Source organism: Dicentrarchus labrax, unplaced genomic scaffold, assembly GCF_905237075.1.
Source record: "Dicentrarchus labrax unplaced genomic scaffold, dlabrax2021, whole genome shotgun sequence".
In the NCBI taxonomy this organism is placed as follows: domain Eukaryota; kingdom Metazoa; phylum Chordata; class Actinopteri; family Moronidae; genus Dicentrarchus; species Dicentrarchus labrax.
In genome coordinates, this window is record NW_026136711.1 from 22,100,853 (window position 1) to 22,117,787 (window position 16,935).

At 39.6% G+C, this 16,935-nt stretch overlaps 2 protein-coding genes across 2 annotated transcripts in view; one reads left to right on the forward strand and one right to left on the reverse strand.

Moving 5' to 3' along the window:
- The first annotated feature begins 105 nt into the window (after positions 1 to 105).
- On the forward strand, positions 106 to 2,707 carry inka1b (inka box actin regulator 1b). Its single transcript, XM_051414205.1, has 3 exons — positions 106 to 258; positions 355 to 407; positions 1,662 to 2,707. The coding sequence occupies exons 2-3, from the start codon at positions 405 to 407 to the stop codon at positions 2,592 to 2,594; spliced, it is 936 nt and encodes a 311-aa protein (XP_051270165.1). The 5' UTR covers positions 106 to 258; positions 355 to 404; the 3' UTR covers positions 2,595 to 2,707.
- A 357-nt stretch (positions 2,708 to 3,064) lies between these two features.
- The window catches only part of uba7 (ubiquitin-like modifier activating enzyme 7), a 34,507-nt gene continuing 20,636 nt past the window's right edge, over positions 3,065 to 16,935 (reverse strand). The window contains exons 22-24 of the mRNA XM_051414183.1: positions 7,037 to 7,138; positions 5,563 to 5,645; positions 3,065 to 4,155 (exon numbers count right to left, since the gene is read on the reverse strand). Coding sequence (XP_051270143.1) covers positions 4,020 to 4,155; positions 5,563 to 5,645; positions 7,037 to 7,138 — 321 coding nt within the window. The 3' untranslated portion in view covers positions 3,065 to 4,019. The remainder of the gene's footprint in view (positions 4,156 to 5,562; positions 5,646 to 7,036; positions 7,139 to 16,935) is intronic.

Sequence of the window (16,935 nt, forward strand, 5' to 3'; positions counted from 1 at the left end):
TACAATGCAGTTACAGTAGGAACCGCTGTAATTACACAGGGAGGTATCCTGTTTCAGGCCACTTGCTATTGGCTGATTCTGTGATGCCCTGCGCTGATTTGCTGTAGCGAAAGACTCAGCATCGTCAAAGTCCGCAGACAGACCTCCATCTGGTTCAGAGGACAGAATACACAGAGAGATACATCACATCGGATCAGCTGTAAGTCTGTGGACTTGTTGATTGAGCTGGGAATAATTATATTTTCACCAAATGCGAAGGTGAGTGTTTTACTAATAAATGACTGTATGTCTTAAGAAGTGTCATGCATGTGACAAGAGCCCATCACTAATCTAATGCATTGCTTTTCGTTGCAGAAACTATTAACAGGATTCTAAACTTCGCAGCAGACATTTACTCACAAGCAATGGTAAGTTGTCTTTACTTTTTTTCCACGTGTTTTTATATTTTACTGTTTTGCAGATGCATTGCAGTGGCTTGATTGTGATTGCAAAAGGCCCTGAGCAGTGTTTTTTTCACAAGACAGCATACATTTTTGTGCTGTTTCTTATTTTTTTCCTTTAATGACTGGTCTTTTCTGAGTTTTTTTTTTTTTTTAAGCTAGAATGTTTCCCCCAAAGTCACAGTTAATTCAAACCACTCTGCCCCTTTTTTCTCAATTTTGTACAACTGGATGAATCTCCTCGTTGTGTGAAGGCAGCCAAGGAGAACAGGGCATTTTAAGAAGTGTAGACTGACCACAGAGTCCCACTGAGGATATCCCTGTATGACAGATAAGTCCCCTCCAGGGGCCAAATGGTTCAGCACCCACAGCTGTGATAACATCATGGCATTGTGGTGTTCTTACTGCTCCAAGCCAAACACTGGCAGGACAGGGAGGGCCAACAAACTTAATATAAGAACTTAAAAAATCAGAAGCTCAAGAATTTTGATGTCAAAACTTGTGTTTTTCAAAGACATCTACTTTCAGCCACAAGTAAGTTTGCTAAGATAGTATTTTTTGTTTAATTGTTGTAAAGATTGTACAGTTTAGATAGCATATAGCAATATTACATCAACTGAATTGCATTGATTTAAGTTTCTCTGAAGGCTGGAAGATGGTGTGATTCTTAATTAATATGTGATTGTTGTGTAATTCCAAAATGTTGCTGTCATTTCCTGCTTTATAATACAGACCAGCCAACATCCTGTGAGTTAGGGGAGTCCAGAGAGGATATGTGCCTCTTCACTCCTCTATGATTCACTGCACTTTGTTCAAACTTCCCCTCCTGCTTTAGGAGGGAGAGTTTTCCCATTATAAAATGTGCATCCTGTTCTCAGAGCCACAACATTTTTATTTTCATTTTCATACTGCATGGGATGGTCTCCATAAAGCTTCTCTGAGGTTTGTCAGGAATGCTTCACTTGTTATATGGTCATAAAGCAGAGTGATCTCAGCTGGTAAAAATCTTATTGGCCCAGTTCTGGAAATAACGGAGGGAACTGTGCCTCAGCTCGGCCCGGCCACGGCATGATGGGATAGTTTGGAAGCCAGCCTAACTGCTCTTTAGACCGCCGCAAAAGCCGGGCCATAACTTTTTGGTTAGAAGTGTTGTTTTTAAATAGACTTAAGATTTAAATTTTGCCTGCACCGCTTAGTCTCTGTGTCTTTCTCGTTGTGTAGCTGTGTTTAGGGGATTCAACTGACTGCCTCCGGGACCAAATGCAATACATGATGAGATCCCTGCAGGACCTGAAGCAGATCAGCCGGCCGAGGCCACTGAGTGAACCGTGTGTTCAGTCATTTGCTGTAACACGGCTTTGCAAACAGAGGGCACAGCAAGAGCGGCTCACACGTCTACGTGTTTCTGATGCCAGTGAAGCGAGCACATATGACTCTGCCTGCTGCCTGGCCAGCCCCCTGGAAGAAGAAGAAGAAGAGCACCAAGAGCATGAAAGGTTGACACAAGGGTCCCCCAGCAGCGAAAAGAGTCTGGACCTCGACTCTGGTTACTCTGAGGCTTCTTGGCAGGATGAAGGTGTGGTACTGAGGAGAACCAGAAATGTGAGAGTCTCCTCTTCTGCCTGCCTTCGCACAAACAGAGGACCTTCTGGCAGAATCCGGCCTAAATCAACCTCGGACGCTTGCCTGGAGCGCTGGACCTCATTTGAGGCCGGTGACCCAGAGGACTGGACAACATCGCTGCTGAGCCGCAGCAGGAACAGACAGCCCCTGGTTCTGGGGGACAACAGCTTTGCTGACCTAATTAAGAACTGGATGGACCTACCAGAGAGTCCTGAGCCAGCACAACTAAAGCCCAGTGCAGGCCGGCGTCTTGCCAAAGACATTTTGGTCAACATGCGGCGCAGACTTGCTGGGATGTCTAAAAGTGTGGAGGTGAGACCAAGGCCAGCAGACGCCACAAGGGTCAGCAGGGCTGCAGAGGCTTCCAAACGGATGTCCTGTCCTGTGGGACTCCAGGCTCTAAAACCCTTCTTTCACCAGTCCCACACAGGCCTACACCAATTGGACACTGACTTCTACCAGTTCACCGCTCTCATGAAGACAGGCAGCCGACAACCCATCATATGCAATGACATTATTGGATACATTTAAATGAGGCTGTAACTACGGACTGACCCTTTATCACAATATATAATAAGATGGCCCTATTTGGATTTTGTCCACATTGTTGATACATCTGGAATAAAAGTTTTTTATAATGAAAATGTTTTAAGGTTCTTAATCATTCATGACACAACATGCAATGTTATAGGGGTGAAGGGTCATCGATGCATTATTTTGTATCAACTTTTAAGATCAATCAGTTTTTTGACAGATACAGTGATTGGGTGTGAACCTGACAAAGCATGTGTTTTTTTAAAGAAAAGATATGTACAATCAACATCTCAGCTTACAAAAAAAAAATTCAACAAAACCGTTTCCTGGTTAAAAATAGGAGTTTCGGTGTGAAACATGCATCACTATGGTCATCATAGTGACTATAGGGATGCATGAACAATTTAAAAAGATGATAAGAGAACTGAAGTCTATTAGTGAAGTACACAAACTTCCTCATGGACACATTTGTATTGTTGCATTATTGTTTAATAACAGCATCTTTCAATTGCAGGCCAGGTTACAAAGTGATAGTATTAGTATTAGATCATTTCAGAGAGGATTCTTTATGACAAGATTCAAATACAGCCAACACGGAGAGCAGAGCATTGTAAAGATGACACCATGTTAATGTAACGGCATGAAGTGAAACACATTGTGAGGTTGTGGAAAAGGGCTTGACATGCTCAAAAAGCCATCTGAGAACAGATGAAGGGCTTTGTAGATGTATTCAGCTTCTCCACTCTGACCAGCTATGGGATTCTTCTGGGAGGGAGCGGGTTACACGTGTGCTTGGGATCGGGATTTACACAAGACAGCTGTGTCCAGATGGCAAGAGAACACGTCAAAAAGCACTGTACCTACTGTACCAACTGCCTGTTCTGACCGCACCCCTTTAACATCGTGCTCAGTCTGACCTGAATTAAACCTTGAAACAAGGCCAGCACTGCCCCAGCAGAGCCAGATCATCTAATCCATATGCCTTGGCAAGCATCTTCACAACCTCCTCTTAGCCCGACCTCTCAAAAGACACGTTTCACATAGCAAACGGAACTTTCTGGTAAAATTTCTGGTAATATTAGTATGGAAGTAAAAGTTTGCTACGTTTCCTCTTTTGCCAGAGAGTAAAAGAAAAAAGAGGAAGTTGACTTCAATATATGTAAATTTTTAAATATGTTTTGGGGCATGGCAGGGGCAGCAAAATAGCTTAGAGTGTGATTGTGGAATTACGCATTATCAAAGCGTGATGTTCACAATATGCCAACGCAATAATAAAAGCAAAATATTTATGGAATGGCATCATCATAACAAAACATTCAGATATTAATCTCTGTAAATAACAGCTAAAGCAACAAAATCAGCTTGTTTTTTGTTTTTGTTAAGTTGGTTTTGCCACCCTGACGCAGTTCCATGTTGATGGCTTCACAGCAGCAGGTATCTGATTGGTGGGACTGACTCATCGTCGCCCTCCTCTTCAACAAATGAGGGGAGGAACTCCAGCATCTTCTTGTGTGGAGGGATATCTTTCTTGGTGACCATCCTCACCACGTCAGACACACTGCAAAAATGTACAGCTCATGTAAGTTTTGTCCGGGAGGAGAGTAGGAATGATAGTGTTTAACACATTTTTTACATTATAAACCAACATTACATTAATTTAGCTTTTAAACAGTGTCTCCTCATCGTAACAAGGGATATGTTCCGTCATTACAATCAACACAAACACTGTAGTTTATTTTAAGGACTGACATATAAACATATGCACCATCCTGCTGCTGGATATAGTCACAAGCATAACAAATGTGTATTAATTCACTGCTGAAAATAGTCCCGAACAAATACACCATTTACTCCCATTTATGTAAGGTTAGCAAAAAACTACAGTGCTCAGCAGTTGTAGGGAACCATTTCACTTAAAAAAAAGATCTCAAATCTTATATTTGTGACCCATTTTAAGGGATTTACATTTACACAATGAATAAGCTTAAGGCTACAAAAAGTATTGAGAAATGGACAAATGCGCTGTCTTTACATGGTAATTGTGCACAAAATATAACAAAAATTTTATTTAATGTATTATAAAAACAAACTGTAGAATTTAATGATAAATGTTTGTTATTTGAGTTTTTAAGTTCTACATTCCTCCTTCACTGGCCCAAGACAGGAAGCTTGGGTCAGGGCGACTGCACAGGAAGTGACAACTGGAGAGGGCATTTGTCATGTACTGCTGTCCACATGGCCACCACTCTGCCCCTCTCCCCGTGTAGCTTAATCTAACCACAACACCAACACAAGGCAGCCCCCCCAACCCCCCCGCCCCCCAGAGACTTGAGCGTCTAAAACAGAAAAGTAAACTGCCTGTTTCATGATGAACATGAAGCCCTCACAGCTAAATTTAAGCAAAGAATGATTTAAATCAAACATTTCAATTTACTCAGTAAACTATTGGCTATTAGCCTTCTAGGTTAAACCTGATTTATTACTATTTTTTTCTTTCCTCCTGGATTCAGAACATCCCTGAGGGTCCATATTGTGCTGTGACTCATTTTTTGAACTGATGATGAGGAGAGTTCACAGCAGGAGGCATCTGATTCATTTCAAACACCCTGGGGCTTAGAAACGTGACTTTAATGTGCTGCAGCACTGAACAGGCCCAAACAGTTTGGCTTCTCAGATAGAGGGTAAAAAAAAGTTCACACTAATTTAACTGTTTAACTCTTATCCTCAACAAACAGAAGGACACCAGAGAAGGAGCTGTCTCAATCGTCAAGTGTTCAGTGATGCATGTGAGTGTGTCAACAGGCTCACTCCTCACAGGCTCAGGGGAAACACCTCATCCTGCCATTAGCTTCTAAACAAACAAAGGGAGACTGCGTATTGTCATTGTTTATGTGTGCAGGTTTACTTGCCATGTGTAGCCATGCATATGCAAAATTGCCCTCTGTCTTTGTCTGGCTGGACATACCTCTTTTGGAGCCTGTCTTCTTGCCCACTGTATATGACAGCTGCTCCGTAGAAGAGATGGGTGATGGTCAAGCTATATTTTTCCTGCACAAAGACACATAGTTAAATTTACGTTACAATATAACAAACACAAAAAGAGATGAACATAGAGTGTGGTTAAACAAAACCTGGAGCAAATAAGATCACTGGGCAGTTTATTTTCTCTTTGCCTCCTCAGAACAAACTCCAGCATAGTCAATAAACCAAACGACAGCTCAGGGCAAGAAGGTGCAACCACCCAATGAACCAGGTATGGTCTGCTATATGCAGCAGCCAGAAAAACAAACATCAAGATGATAAATCATGATCTATGCTATGGGATGGTGTAAGTGACAGCTTGGCATCTGCCAATGTAGAGGAAACAATGAGTATCACTTGTTACTGTGTGTGGTTGCTGGTGATAAGATAGAGAAACAATACAGATAAAATGTGTCAGTGCCAAAGCATCCAGGCACCAAAGTTATGGGTTCATTGCTGAACTTAACTAGTACAGACAACAGGGATTTCATGTACTTAATACTTGAAATCATGTACTAATTCCTGTCATCTGTCCAACAATTTGACTTAGACAGAAGATTGAATTGGAACAGTTCTGACATGTTTATCTACTCATCTATTAGCCTAGTCCCCCTGTGTATATGTTGTACAAGGCAGCATCTTAATTATAAAAGAAACATGATTCTATCCAGTTGTTTCAAATTATCTCAATGTACCCATCTGAGCACATTCCTTTCTAATCATAAAATCTAGATTGTATGATGCTATGTAGAGGCCTTAGAGGAAAGGTTTTGGGAAATGTGCATAGTCTATGTCTTGCTGAGAGTTAGATTATATCTATGTGTTATATATAAAGCTACCACAACCTAATTTAGCATAAAGACTTGAAATACGAGGGAAAAAAATAGCTAGGGTACAGAATCCACCTACCAACAAAAGTAAAACTCCCAAATTAACATGTTGTTAGAGGCCCAGTAACTTTCTGAAATTAATCAGCAGATGCAAATATATGTATTAGGCTTTTGACTCTCTCATTGGTACAAGAGCATAAACTTTATCTCAGCTCAACTGAAAGCACTACAGACACTGACTTAATGGAATTGTGTGTTTAGTGCCTTTGGTGCCACATTAACCATAGTTACTGAGATGAGTATGCATAAGTAGTAAACATATGAAATAGGGGGGAAAAAGGTTCTAAATATTGCCATTGGAATAAAGTAGATAGTTCAACAACAGCATGACCTTCCTCCAGGATAGCAGACAAGGGTCCTAGAGTTGTGAATGGTAGGTGTAAAGTGCCCAATCATTTGAAACAATGGGCATTGTGTGCACTGGAGGAAGGTGAACAGGTTTAGGAAAGAGAAGCGTGCATAAAATATGTAGCGCCGGGTGTGAAGAAAGTGTGTGTTTCCTTGCTGAGAGGAATAAGGAGGCTGTACCTTGATATACTGGACCAGATCTCCCAAGGTCATTTCCTGCTGACCGCCGCGTCTGCCCTCAACAAGGAAGCCATCCCACAGGGTGTATTTCTTTCCTGCAAGCTGCCGATAGACACGTTACATACACCAACACACACACACACACACACACACACACACACACACACACACACACACACACAGACAGACAGACACACACAGACAAAGTTGTCAGAATAAGCACTAGTTGCTGTGAGAGATGTGCAGCAAATGTTCAGTCCATAACAAGAGTCCTGGACAGACAGATGGACAGAGAGATTGCATTTTTCATCACTTTGAAAACAAGCAGCTGAGAACCATCAGCAGTAACAAGCCACGATGAGGTCAAGAAGGTGCTTCCTTATATATGATGAAGTGACTCGCTTGCTTTTCTCAAGTTTCCATCTACGAGACTTACTTCATTCTCACAGTTTAAGAATCTTCCTGTGCTAGTAAAAAAAATAAATACATGCAGTTATGTCGAAGATATTAGTGAAACTTGAGAATAAGTTGAAGAATGTTGCCTATAAAAGCTGCATCTGTCTGAATATAAATGTGTTGCTCTAAGCAGTGAAATAACAGCACAGGAATTTTTCCAGACACCTTGCCAGATTACACTTTAAGTAGCTGAAGTTCGAGCTTTGGGGGGCCATTTTCTTTCTGAATTTCCTGTTGTTCTTTGAGTCTTCTGTGTTAAAGAGACACACTTCAAATCTGTTTAAACAGGCTTAAACAGAGGAATCAAAACAGGGATAGTCTGTCAGTAATAGCAGCTTTTGTCCCCTGTCCGCTTTTACTGACAAATGTATATTGTGCTGAAATGATCAATAAATTAATAAGAAGAAAAATAATCTATGACAATTTAATTTTTTTATTTTATGGACTTGAATTAATTGTAAAAAGAATAAATCCAATAGATTATCTGATAATGAAAACAATCGCTGTAGTTCCACACATATGTAAGAACAAGTGCTTCGTGTGGACTGTTGTTTTACATGAAAGGGGGACAGAGAAGAAGACATAAGATGATAGCTGGAATGCATTTGATACATCAAGACCAGATGACAAGAGAAGCGTTAGTCTCATGCATCCATTGAGACAACTTCAAAAACAGTTAACATCTTTTTCTCCTGCCATAGGCTCCACTGTCAACCTACAGCACTGCAGTCACACATTTCATGAGATCCAACTGTAGGATAGATGACCTGACAACGACTCCTTTAAATCACTATTCCTATAGGACTGATCTTCGACCTCTAAACAAATACAACATACACACCCTGAGCCCCGGACAGATCAAATAAAACCCCTGCAAACATAAATGCTGCTGTTTCTGCAGTCACTGGACAGATATTGGTTATATCACATGGCACCACGTGTTTACCATAAACATCACAATCCACACGTGTAGGACCTGAGGAAAAAAAACATCCCATGACCTGAAATGGGTCAGGATTCCTCACATGCAGAAAATATGTCAAGATATGTGACACAGTCAAATGACCCTGCTCGTACAGGCGCTGTCTGGTGAGAGGAGTTGTGAAGATCAAAACTTGGCTCGAGATGTGAATGCCGAAAAATCCGCTAAACCTGGGTCCAATTATCTCTGCTTCAGCAGCCAAGGGGAACTTTTCGACTAGCCTTCACAACTCCCACCACTTACGGGGTTTGGGGTTATGGAGACACACTGGAGGCATACTTCTCCTCAAGTCTGACAGGGTGTCTAGGTCCTTTGTCCCACTTAGACAAAGCACATTTTATTTGCAAGATGCATTACCCCTGGTCACATTAACTTCTTTAATGTTTATATGCAGAGCAAATTATCAAAACAAACTTAAACTTTCCATTGGCAAAACAGAACCGAAGCCTGAAATGCACATAAGGTACAAAAGACCATTATTCCAAATGGTCTTGCAAACGCAAAGTCATTGTTGGACTTTAAAATGGACCTCCTTCGGTCAGTGGTTCCACGGCAGAGTTTTTGTGTGCAGACGCTGATTGTACACAATGTAAAGCAGGCATGCAGGCTATTTTTACTCTCTCCCCTCCCTTCCTCTCTCTCATATCTGTCACACATTTCTGGTAGGAACCTGAAGCCAATCAACTGCCCCATCAGTCCCTGTGTAGAGTGACGTCAACTATTCAACACTATAGCAGGGGAGAGAAAATAAGCAAGAAAGCTGGAACCAAACTGGCGGCTGGAAACAATTACAAATGGTTTCCCACAAGCACAAAGTACTAAAAGCACTAAAATGCCCCAACTAAACAGTTATCTCTGGGGAAAGAAAATGTGAAACAGAGAGTTATTGTTTTCCTCTTAGAGGAACACGGAACCAAATTACCAGTGTGGACAATAACGTAAAATCCCTCCACAATCTATTCTCTGCAGTATATAATATACAGACACAGTTTATCTACTGTTTTTGATAAATACTGTAATAAACCAACTGCACTCAAGGTTTACACTGCCGTCATTCAAAAGACCAATCAAAAGGATATTTTTTTAATTATTTAAGTTGACAATTTAAGTTTCCAAAGGTTGTCTTACGGTTAGAGAGTAGAATTACTGTCTGAGTCTGTCACCTGTTTCGCCTACAACAGCGTAATTGACAAATCCCTGTCAAGTGCTACTTGATGGCTAATCAAAGCTACACAAAATCAGCCTGACCTTGTGGCTGGAGTGTCCGTGTTGAAAATGGCAGGCTGGGATTTGGGAGTCGGCTCAAGGTAAATGCGATAAAAATAAGTGTGTAATGTGTCTGCTAATGAACATTGAAAAATGCTTATCTAACCACAGCAATGAAGAGACACAAGACGTGAGGAGTTGTTGAACATCAAGAAAGCCTTATTTAGTTATTTAATATTGGCTACAAGTGTGCTGTGCTGGGTGTCTGCACAACTAGAAGTCTGTTTGGACGTAAAGCAGAGCTGGCAGTCTGGGTTCTGGGTGGTTGAACTAGCCCAAGTTTGACTTCAGAGGATGAGGACTTGACAAACGGCTATTTCACGGGCCGGAGTGGAATAAAGCCACAGTGGTGGACTTATGAGTGTATACTCTGTCTGCTCTGTTGTTGGAGGGCGGCCAAATCTCTCATTTGCTGTCCACATATTGCAGTCTGTATTATAAATGGAGCTTTGAACTTCCCCTAAAACATGACACAGGTTTTTTTTCCAGAACAATAAAAGAACACAGTGACATTTGTTTTTAACTGCTTCTCACTTCACAGCTACACCCGTCACAGTTTCACTGACACTACAGATAATCAAGACTATGAACTGAATGTAAACTGTCCTTTGCATTTACAGTGGTCGTTTCAATTTCAGCCACACTTTGGAAACACCATTCTTTTCAGGTCACAGCAACATTTTGTCTTTCCCCTTTTTCTCATCTTCATGTTCTGAGACATAAGGTCAGAAATTAAAAGGCTCCACTTCCTGAATATTTGTTTGTGTTTATTCCAAACCCCAAAGACCAAATTGTTCCAACTCTTCTATCAGTGTTTGTGGCTTCTGCATTATTAAACACTATGTATGTTATAAAATCTATCTCCCTGTGTGCCCTGTTCAGATATGAAGTTCCCCAACAGCTGACACGACAAACTTCACGCAGCTTCCTCTTGTTGACAGGAAGCTTGGCAAGCTTCCGTGCTCTTCCTGAAAAATCTGGATATGGACAGTAACAGCTTCCAGAAATTTTTTTATCTCATCATAAAATAAGACATATATCAAACACGCAAATCCACAACTTCCAATTTTCTAGTCATAAAACTAAAATTGAGAAACAGTTCATGGGATTTTTTTAAATAGCTGACTTTAACACTGTGTTAAGAGAGAAAAAACATCCACTGTTCTTGATAAAGTGAGATGTGAAATTGCCCTCAATAGCATAATGACCTAATTCTTTTTAGAAAAATTTTTTTTAGTTTATGTTAGATATAGAAACTGCAATATACTTAAAGATACCTCTTATTATTTCATTATTCTGTTTGGAGCAATAGACACAGATTGATATTCAATTCTATCAAGCCCAAAAATGACCTTTTAACAGTGTTCAATACAAAGTCATCTCAAATTGAATAACACTAGAACATGTGAGACATTCTCCTGTATCCACACTTCAACTTTACAGAATTACATGATCAAAAGGTCAGAAGGACCTGGCTTCATCACAAAGTGTTACTTCCAACGAGTCACAGCACGGACTGGGGATCTGTGAGACAGCCTGAAACAAAAGTCGACAAACCTGGCAGTCACAGTCTGAACCCAGCAATCAAACAGCTTGTCAGAGGTTAACAGGGAATATAAGTATACATTTGTATTTCAATTGAATGCCACAGTCTTCTTGAAATGTGCTGTATGTCATCATCAAGGTTTTCATTGTTAACAGTTAAGATAGTTTCCATTAATATTTCTAGAATATGGCATTATTTGATTTGTGTTCTGGATCTAAGTTAGTCTAACAACACACCTGACACACAATACAGTCTCTTAAGATAACAAGGGCTACTGATTGATAGAATCCAAAAATAGACGCGTCTGACTGCAGATATACGTGAGGGCATGGGAATGTAGGGGAGCCACACAAAGTTCAGCCAGCGAACCTGATAAGGAGGCAGAATGAATCCAAGCCTGATTGTGATCCCGTTCAGGAAACACAATCATGCTGGTCATTTTGCACAGGTCACTAGATGTGGAGTGCAATCATAATGTGAGTTTTCAATCTTGCCCTTTGTAAGACAATGGAGCACATTTGGAGTCAGGAAGCTGAAATCAGTAGGCAAACCTAGATAAGTCCTCCTCCCTGCATTCTGCCACAAGAAATAGCACTGCTGAGGCACGCTCCTGCCTCAGCTTCATTATCTGGCTAGAATCCCAACAGTGGAAACATTTTTACAACCCGCTGTGGCTAGAGGCCTGTTTCTTCAAAGGCAACTCTTTTCCTTTGGAGGGCTTCAAAGTTAGCTTTAGGGGAGGCAGATGGAGGATCTGTGTGGTCTTTTTAGATCATAGTTTCATCTTAATCTCTTTTAGCTTTAATTTTGTAGACACAGTACATACAGCAGGTATGCTCCAAGGTTACTTAAAATATACTGGAAAAAAATAAAATAGTGGATCAGTCTTAAAAGGGTTTTGTGTATTTTTTGCTCGGTTGAAAGTAATCAAATATTCAAGTTACTGTACATAAGATCACACTAATTTATAAAAAAAATTAAAGATTAGCTGCCAATTTATCCTTTGAAATCCGTTTAAAATATAAAATCATTAAAATACATATATTCATATCATTTATTATATGATACAGATTAAGTTGTTAGTAAACAATTGCAGTCTCAAAGTTCCAAACAACTACTGCATTTACTGGAAACATAAGAGGACAATCAATTTCTTCTTCATCCATCCAGTATTAATACGCCTTCCTTTACGTCATACTTACAGCACAGAGCCAATAATGATACACAGAGAACATCAATGGATGAAAGCACATGGCTGTAAATGGACTGCAAGGTCACCAGAGCACTCTGGATAATTATACTATATCTGTCTGAATTTGTCTGTGTGTTTGTCTGTTTGTCTGTCTGTCTGTCTGTCTGTGTGTGTGTGTGTGTGTGTGTGTGTGTGTGTGTGTGTGTGTGTGTGTGTGTGTGTGTGTGTGTGTGTGTGCTCAATAATAAGTAACAGAGAAAGTGATACACCTTGCAGTCTGATCTGATCATTTTGGATGAACCATGTAGCTACTTTTGTATGAGATGTTGCAACTGACATTAAAGCAGTAAAAATGTAACAATCCAGTATACCACTAAATAAAATGTCTTTTGTTATAATTATTCAGTAACTTGTTATACAATTGGTAATCAATTCTTCAATAAAACTATGTTTACGCATTATTTACAAATGAAACCAATGAATCAGTTAATTATTTATTTTTTAATATTAAGAGAGAGAAACCTGTTTGATTAATAACTGGATACCTATGCTTTATATACAGAGTGATAGTTAGGGTTAGGGTCAAAATGTATGATGTAATGCTCATTAAGTTACTGTTAGATTAGTAAATAAACTTTTTGTGTTTATTTATAGAGGAACTCTCAATTTTACACATCAAGTCTGTTCACAGCTCTTGAGAACTACTGTGAAAATAGGTGAATAAAGCTGTGTGAAGTCAGCGTCAAGTGATGTCATTCCTGTCACTCCTCATCTCTGCTTCAGGCTAGCAACTCAAAGCTAAATTAGCTGCTGCTAATATAACACATCTGAATTTCTGTTGTTGATCAAGTTGCATTGTGGGTAATTTAGGCGGCAGGTTTTTAAAGGAAGAAGAATGCACAAAATAAAAAAGGTAATAATATCTTTGGTTCTGCTGTATCAGTTTTGACTTTTAAAATGTTTGTTTATGTTTTCCTTTATGAGCTTTTATTTTTGTTTTTTTACAAAGGGGCAACTGCAGTACTGTCATGTAAAATGTGCCCTTTGTCCTACCGGGAGTGTCATCTGCTACCTGATCACTATTGATCACTACTCTCTTTGGGCTGCAAAGAAGAAACAGATGGCTGGGGCTTCCAACTGCTCACTCCTGCCCACTGCATATATTTGTAAACCCCCCAGAGAATTGACAGGATACCAGCAGGAATAAAGGCCTTAAAATACATTAGAACAATAGAAAAAACAAAATACAATAAAAATGAAAATATTTAAGATACTTTATATTTACGAACGTAAACTGTATGTTTTGAAGGATGACTTGCGTAAACTGGTGCAGGATAGAGGAGGAGTGGCAGCTCAGCAGCACTTCTCAGGAGAGTGCCGAGTTTGACACACAGACTAAAAGCAGCCTGTTCCTTCTGAAAGGCTTCCATTGACGTGTAAAACAGCAAACAGAATCTCAATGTGATTGTCTTTCAAATGAGAAGATAACAGCACTCCACCTGACTGAAAATGACCTGAAGCAGAATGACTGAGTCAATAAAATGCTCCTCTTACAAATGGGCCACTGACATGCTGGAGCCTGCGGAGACACTTAAACAGCAAATGTCTGATAGACAGACAGTTATAAAGCCATGAATTATCATCAAAATGCTTCAAATTGATCTTCTTGTAATCCCAACACAAGACCAAAAGATTTATAGGTGCCAGTACCTCTTAATTAAGTCCCAATATTTGTAATGCAAGCAAATTTCTTATTAAGTACTCATATTTTTTTTAAGATGATTGGTCATATTTTAAAATTGAATTGTCAAATCAAGTCTTGTATATGTGCACTTCTATTGACGGCGATTGGATTATTCCCTGTGCAAAATGGTTAACAACATTGATTTCTTGTATTGCATAGCAAATACACTGTGACTACTATGAGTACTGCACACACTGTTCACTATTGATGATAGATATATACTTTATTAATCCACTATTGGGGAAATTCTTTTTTTCACTCTTTTTTTTATATATACAGCATAGAATTGGGACAGAGCGTTTATCTCTGCAAATGTGTCATTCACAGGGATCAATTCAACAACAATGCACAGCTCTGAACATAAACTGTGATCGGTGTGCCCTCTGTTGCTACACGCCAGCTTGTAGCATTGATTAAATGCTTTAGTAACCAAAGGTCACACTCTTGAGTTATGTGGTGTAATGCAGTATGGAATGTATTGGTTGCTGGAGCAAGTTATTGAAATTTGCAGGTCAACATGATGTCCAATTCTTGTCAGCAGTTAATAAGCTGTAAGCTTATCTGATGTTAGACACAAACAAACAAGACTGAGACACATGTGACTTCCATACATTGAATATAATATTCATCGGTACGCATTAATTAGTGTTGTTTTCAACTGTTGGTATATTATAATGAGACATTTTCATCTACAGACGCCATGGGTCTCCTTCCATTGAATCCACCATGTTAAACCACCATGTTTCTACAGTAGCCCAGGATGGACAAACACAACACTGTATTGCATGACACAGTTCAAGCAATACCACAAAAATTCCGGACCAAGCAGGACACACAGGAATTAAGAAACACCAGAAGATCGAGAAGAGGTCCAATGGTTTTCCATTAAATGGGATACATTAATGTCCCCCTGCACACCCCGTAGCAGCACATGCCCAATGCAGGGCTTCTTTTGGCTGTAAACATGGAATATAAATACAATTTTGAACTAAACTGCCATCATAAAGATGACTGAGCCTTGGCTTCCAGACCAAACAGATATTTGCCAATTGGTACAACTTCCTGTCTCATTCAGTACCTTTATATTTATATACTTATTATTAATTTGCTAGTTAAGCATACAATTAGCATAAAATCCATGACAAACACTCATTAGGAACTATTAATAACTCTGCAGCCACAGTCTGTGAATGTATGCAGAACAGTTCCAATTCCTTTATGAGCACATTCATGTGGCTTTTAATACCAGTAAAAAAGTTTTTTTATTTCTGTTTCCATTACAGAACATGAACATGTGTTGTTAGTCAGTTCCTCTTGTGCAGTGCATGCATAAGGCAGAACAATGTTACAGTCTGCAGACAGACAGATAGCAAGCAGATGGACTGTCCCGCTGTGCCTCAATGAGCAGAGGAAACAATGTATGGGCGTCATACACCACCTGTGACATTATTATTACATACAGTGACCCAAGCTGGGTGGTTTTGTGTATATGTATGAGGTAACAGTTTCTGTGTGTGTTAGTAGAGAAAGGGGAAAAGAAAACCAAAGAAAGACACGACAGAATGCCTTTAGAGCTAATGGGTACATTTGTAAACTCATGACATCAGGAACAGCCAAGAAACTTTAATCTAATGTCACTAATGAGAAACCTGCAGCCCATCTCCTGCCAGCATTGATGCTTTAATAAGAGAATAATGAAACAGGACAGAGACCTATAATAACTTCCACATGGTGCCCTAAGCCCAAAAGGCTCGAAGAAGAAGAAGAAGAAGAAGAAGAAGAAGAAGAAGAAGAAGAAGAAGAAGAAAAAGAAGAAGAGGAAGTTGTGAGAAACATGGCAAATGGGACTAACAATGGACTAAATGGAAAGTCATTGACCCTTAAAGTTGTTCATGTTGGTTCATTGTACAAGGTTTCGGTAGATAAAACGTTTTGCTGATAAAAAATGTATCCTCTACAGTTCAAACTCGAAAGACTTACTCGCTCTCTTACTGTATTCTAAAACCAAAACAATCACTTCCATCTGCTTTCAGACACATTCAACACCACAGAAGGGCAAAATTAACTTATTATCACAGCACACAGCTGAGGTACCATAACTAATACAATGTCAATATTTAAAGCTCTTTTCTAATTCTATTTAACCAGACAACTCTAAAAACAGACATTTAGAACATACCTCACAAAGCCAGCTTTATTATCTTTTCGTTAATAAAAAAAAGACAAACCCAGAGCAGAAGCTCTCCTCTTGAACCTTGCGTATACTTAATTAAAATCAGCTTCAGATATTTGTGAAGGTTGGAAAAATAACCTCTGTGGCATATTTTAGGTGAAAACATCCACAAGCGTGGCCTGAATGACTCCCCCTTCCACTTTAGTTAGAATTGCCATGCCTATGAACATTTCCATATAGTTAGATAACAGTGGCAGATTCAGCACTTGAAATTTGCAGTCATTTTTGAAACAATGGGTCCTTGCTGCAGACAGAGGAAAACAAGCATTCTTCTCACGTCAGGTGGCCGTCGATTTTGCTGACTGAAATAACAAATGACTGTTGTTTTGTCACTTTTATCGGCTGTGGCAAATTAAATTTTACTTTAGCTCCACGAGTTGGTTGACATCTCTGAAAAGGTGAAAACCTGTAAAAGGATGTTAAATATGAAGTCGATGGCAATATACATCATAGTGCTGAAAGACTTAGGCTAAAGCTGCA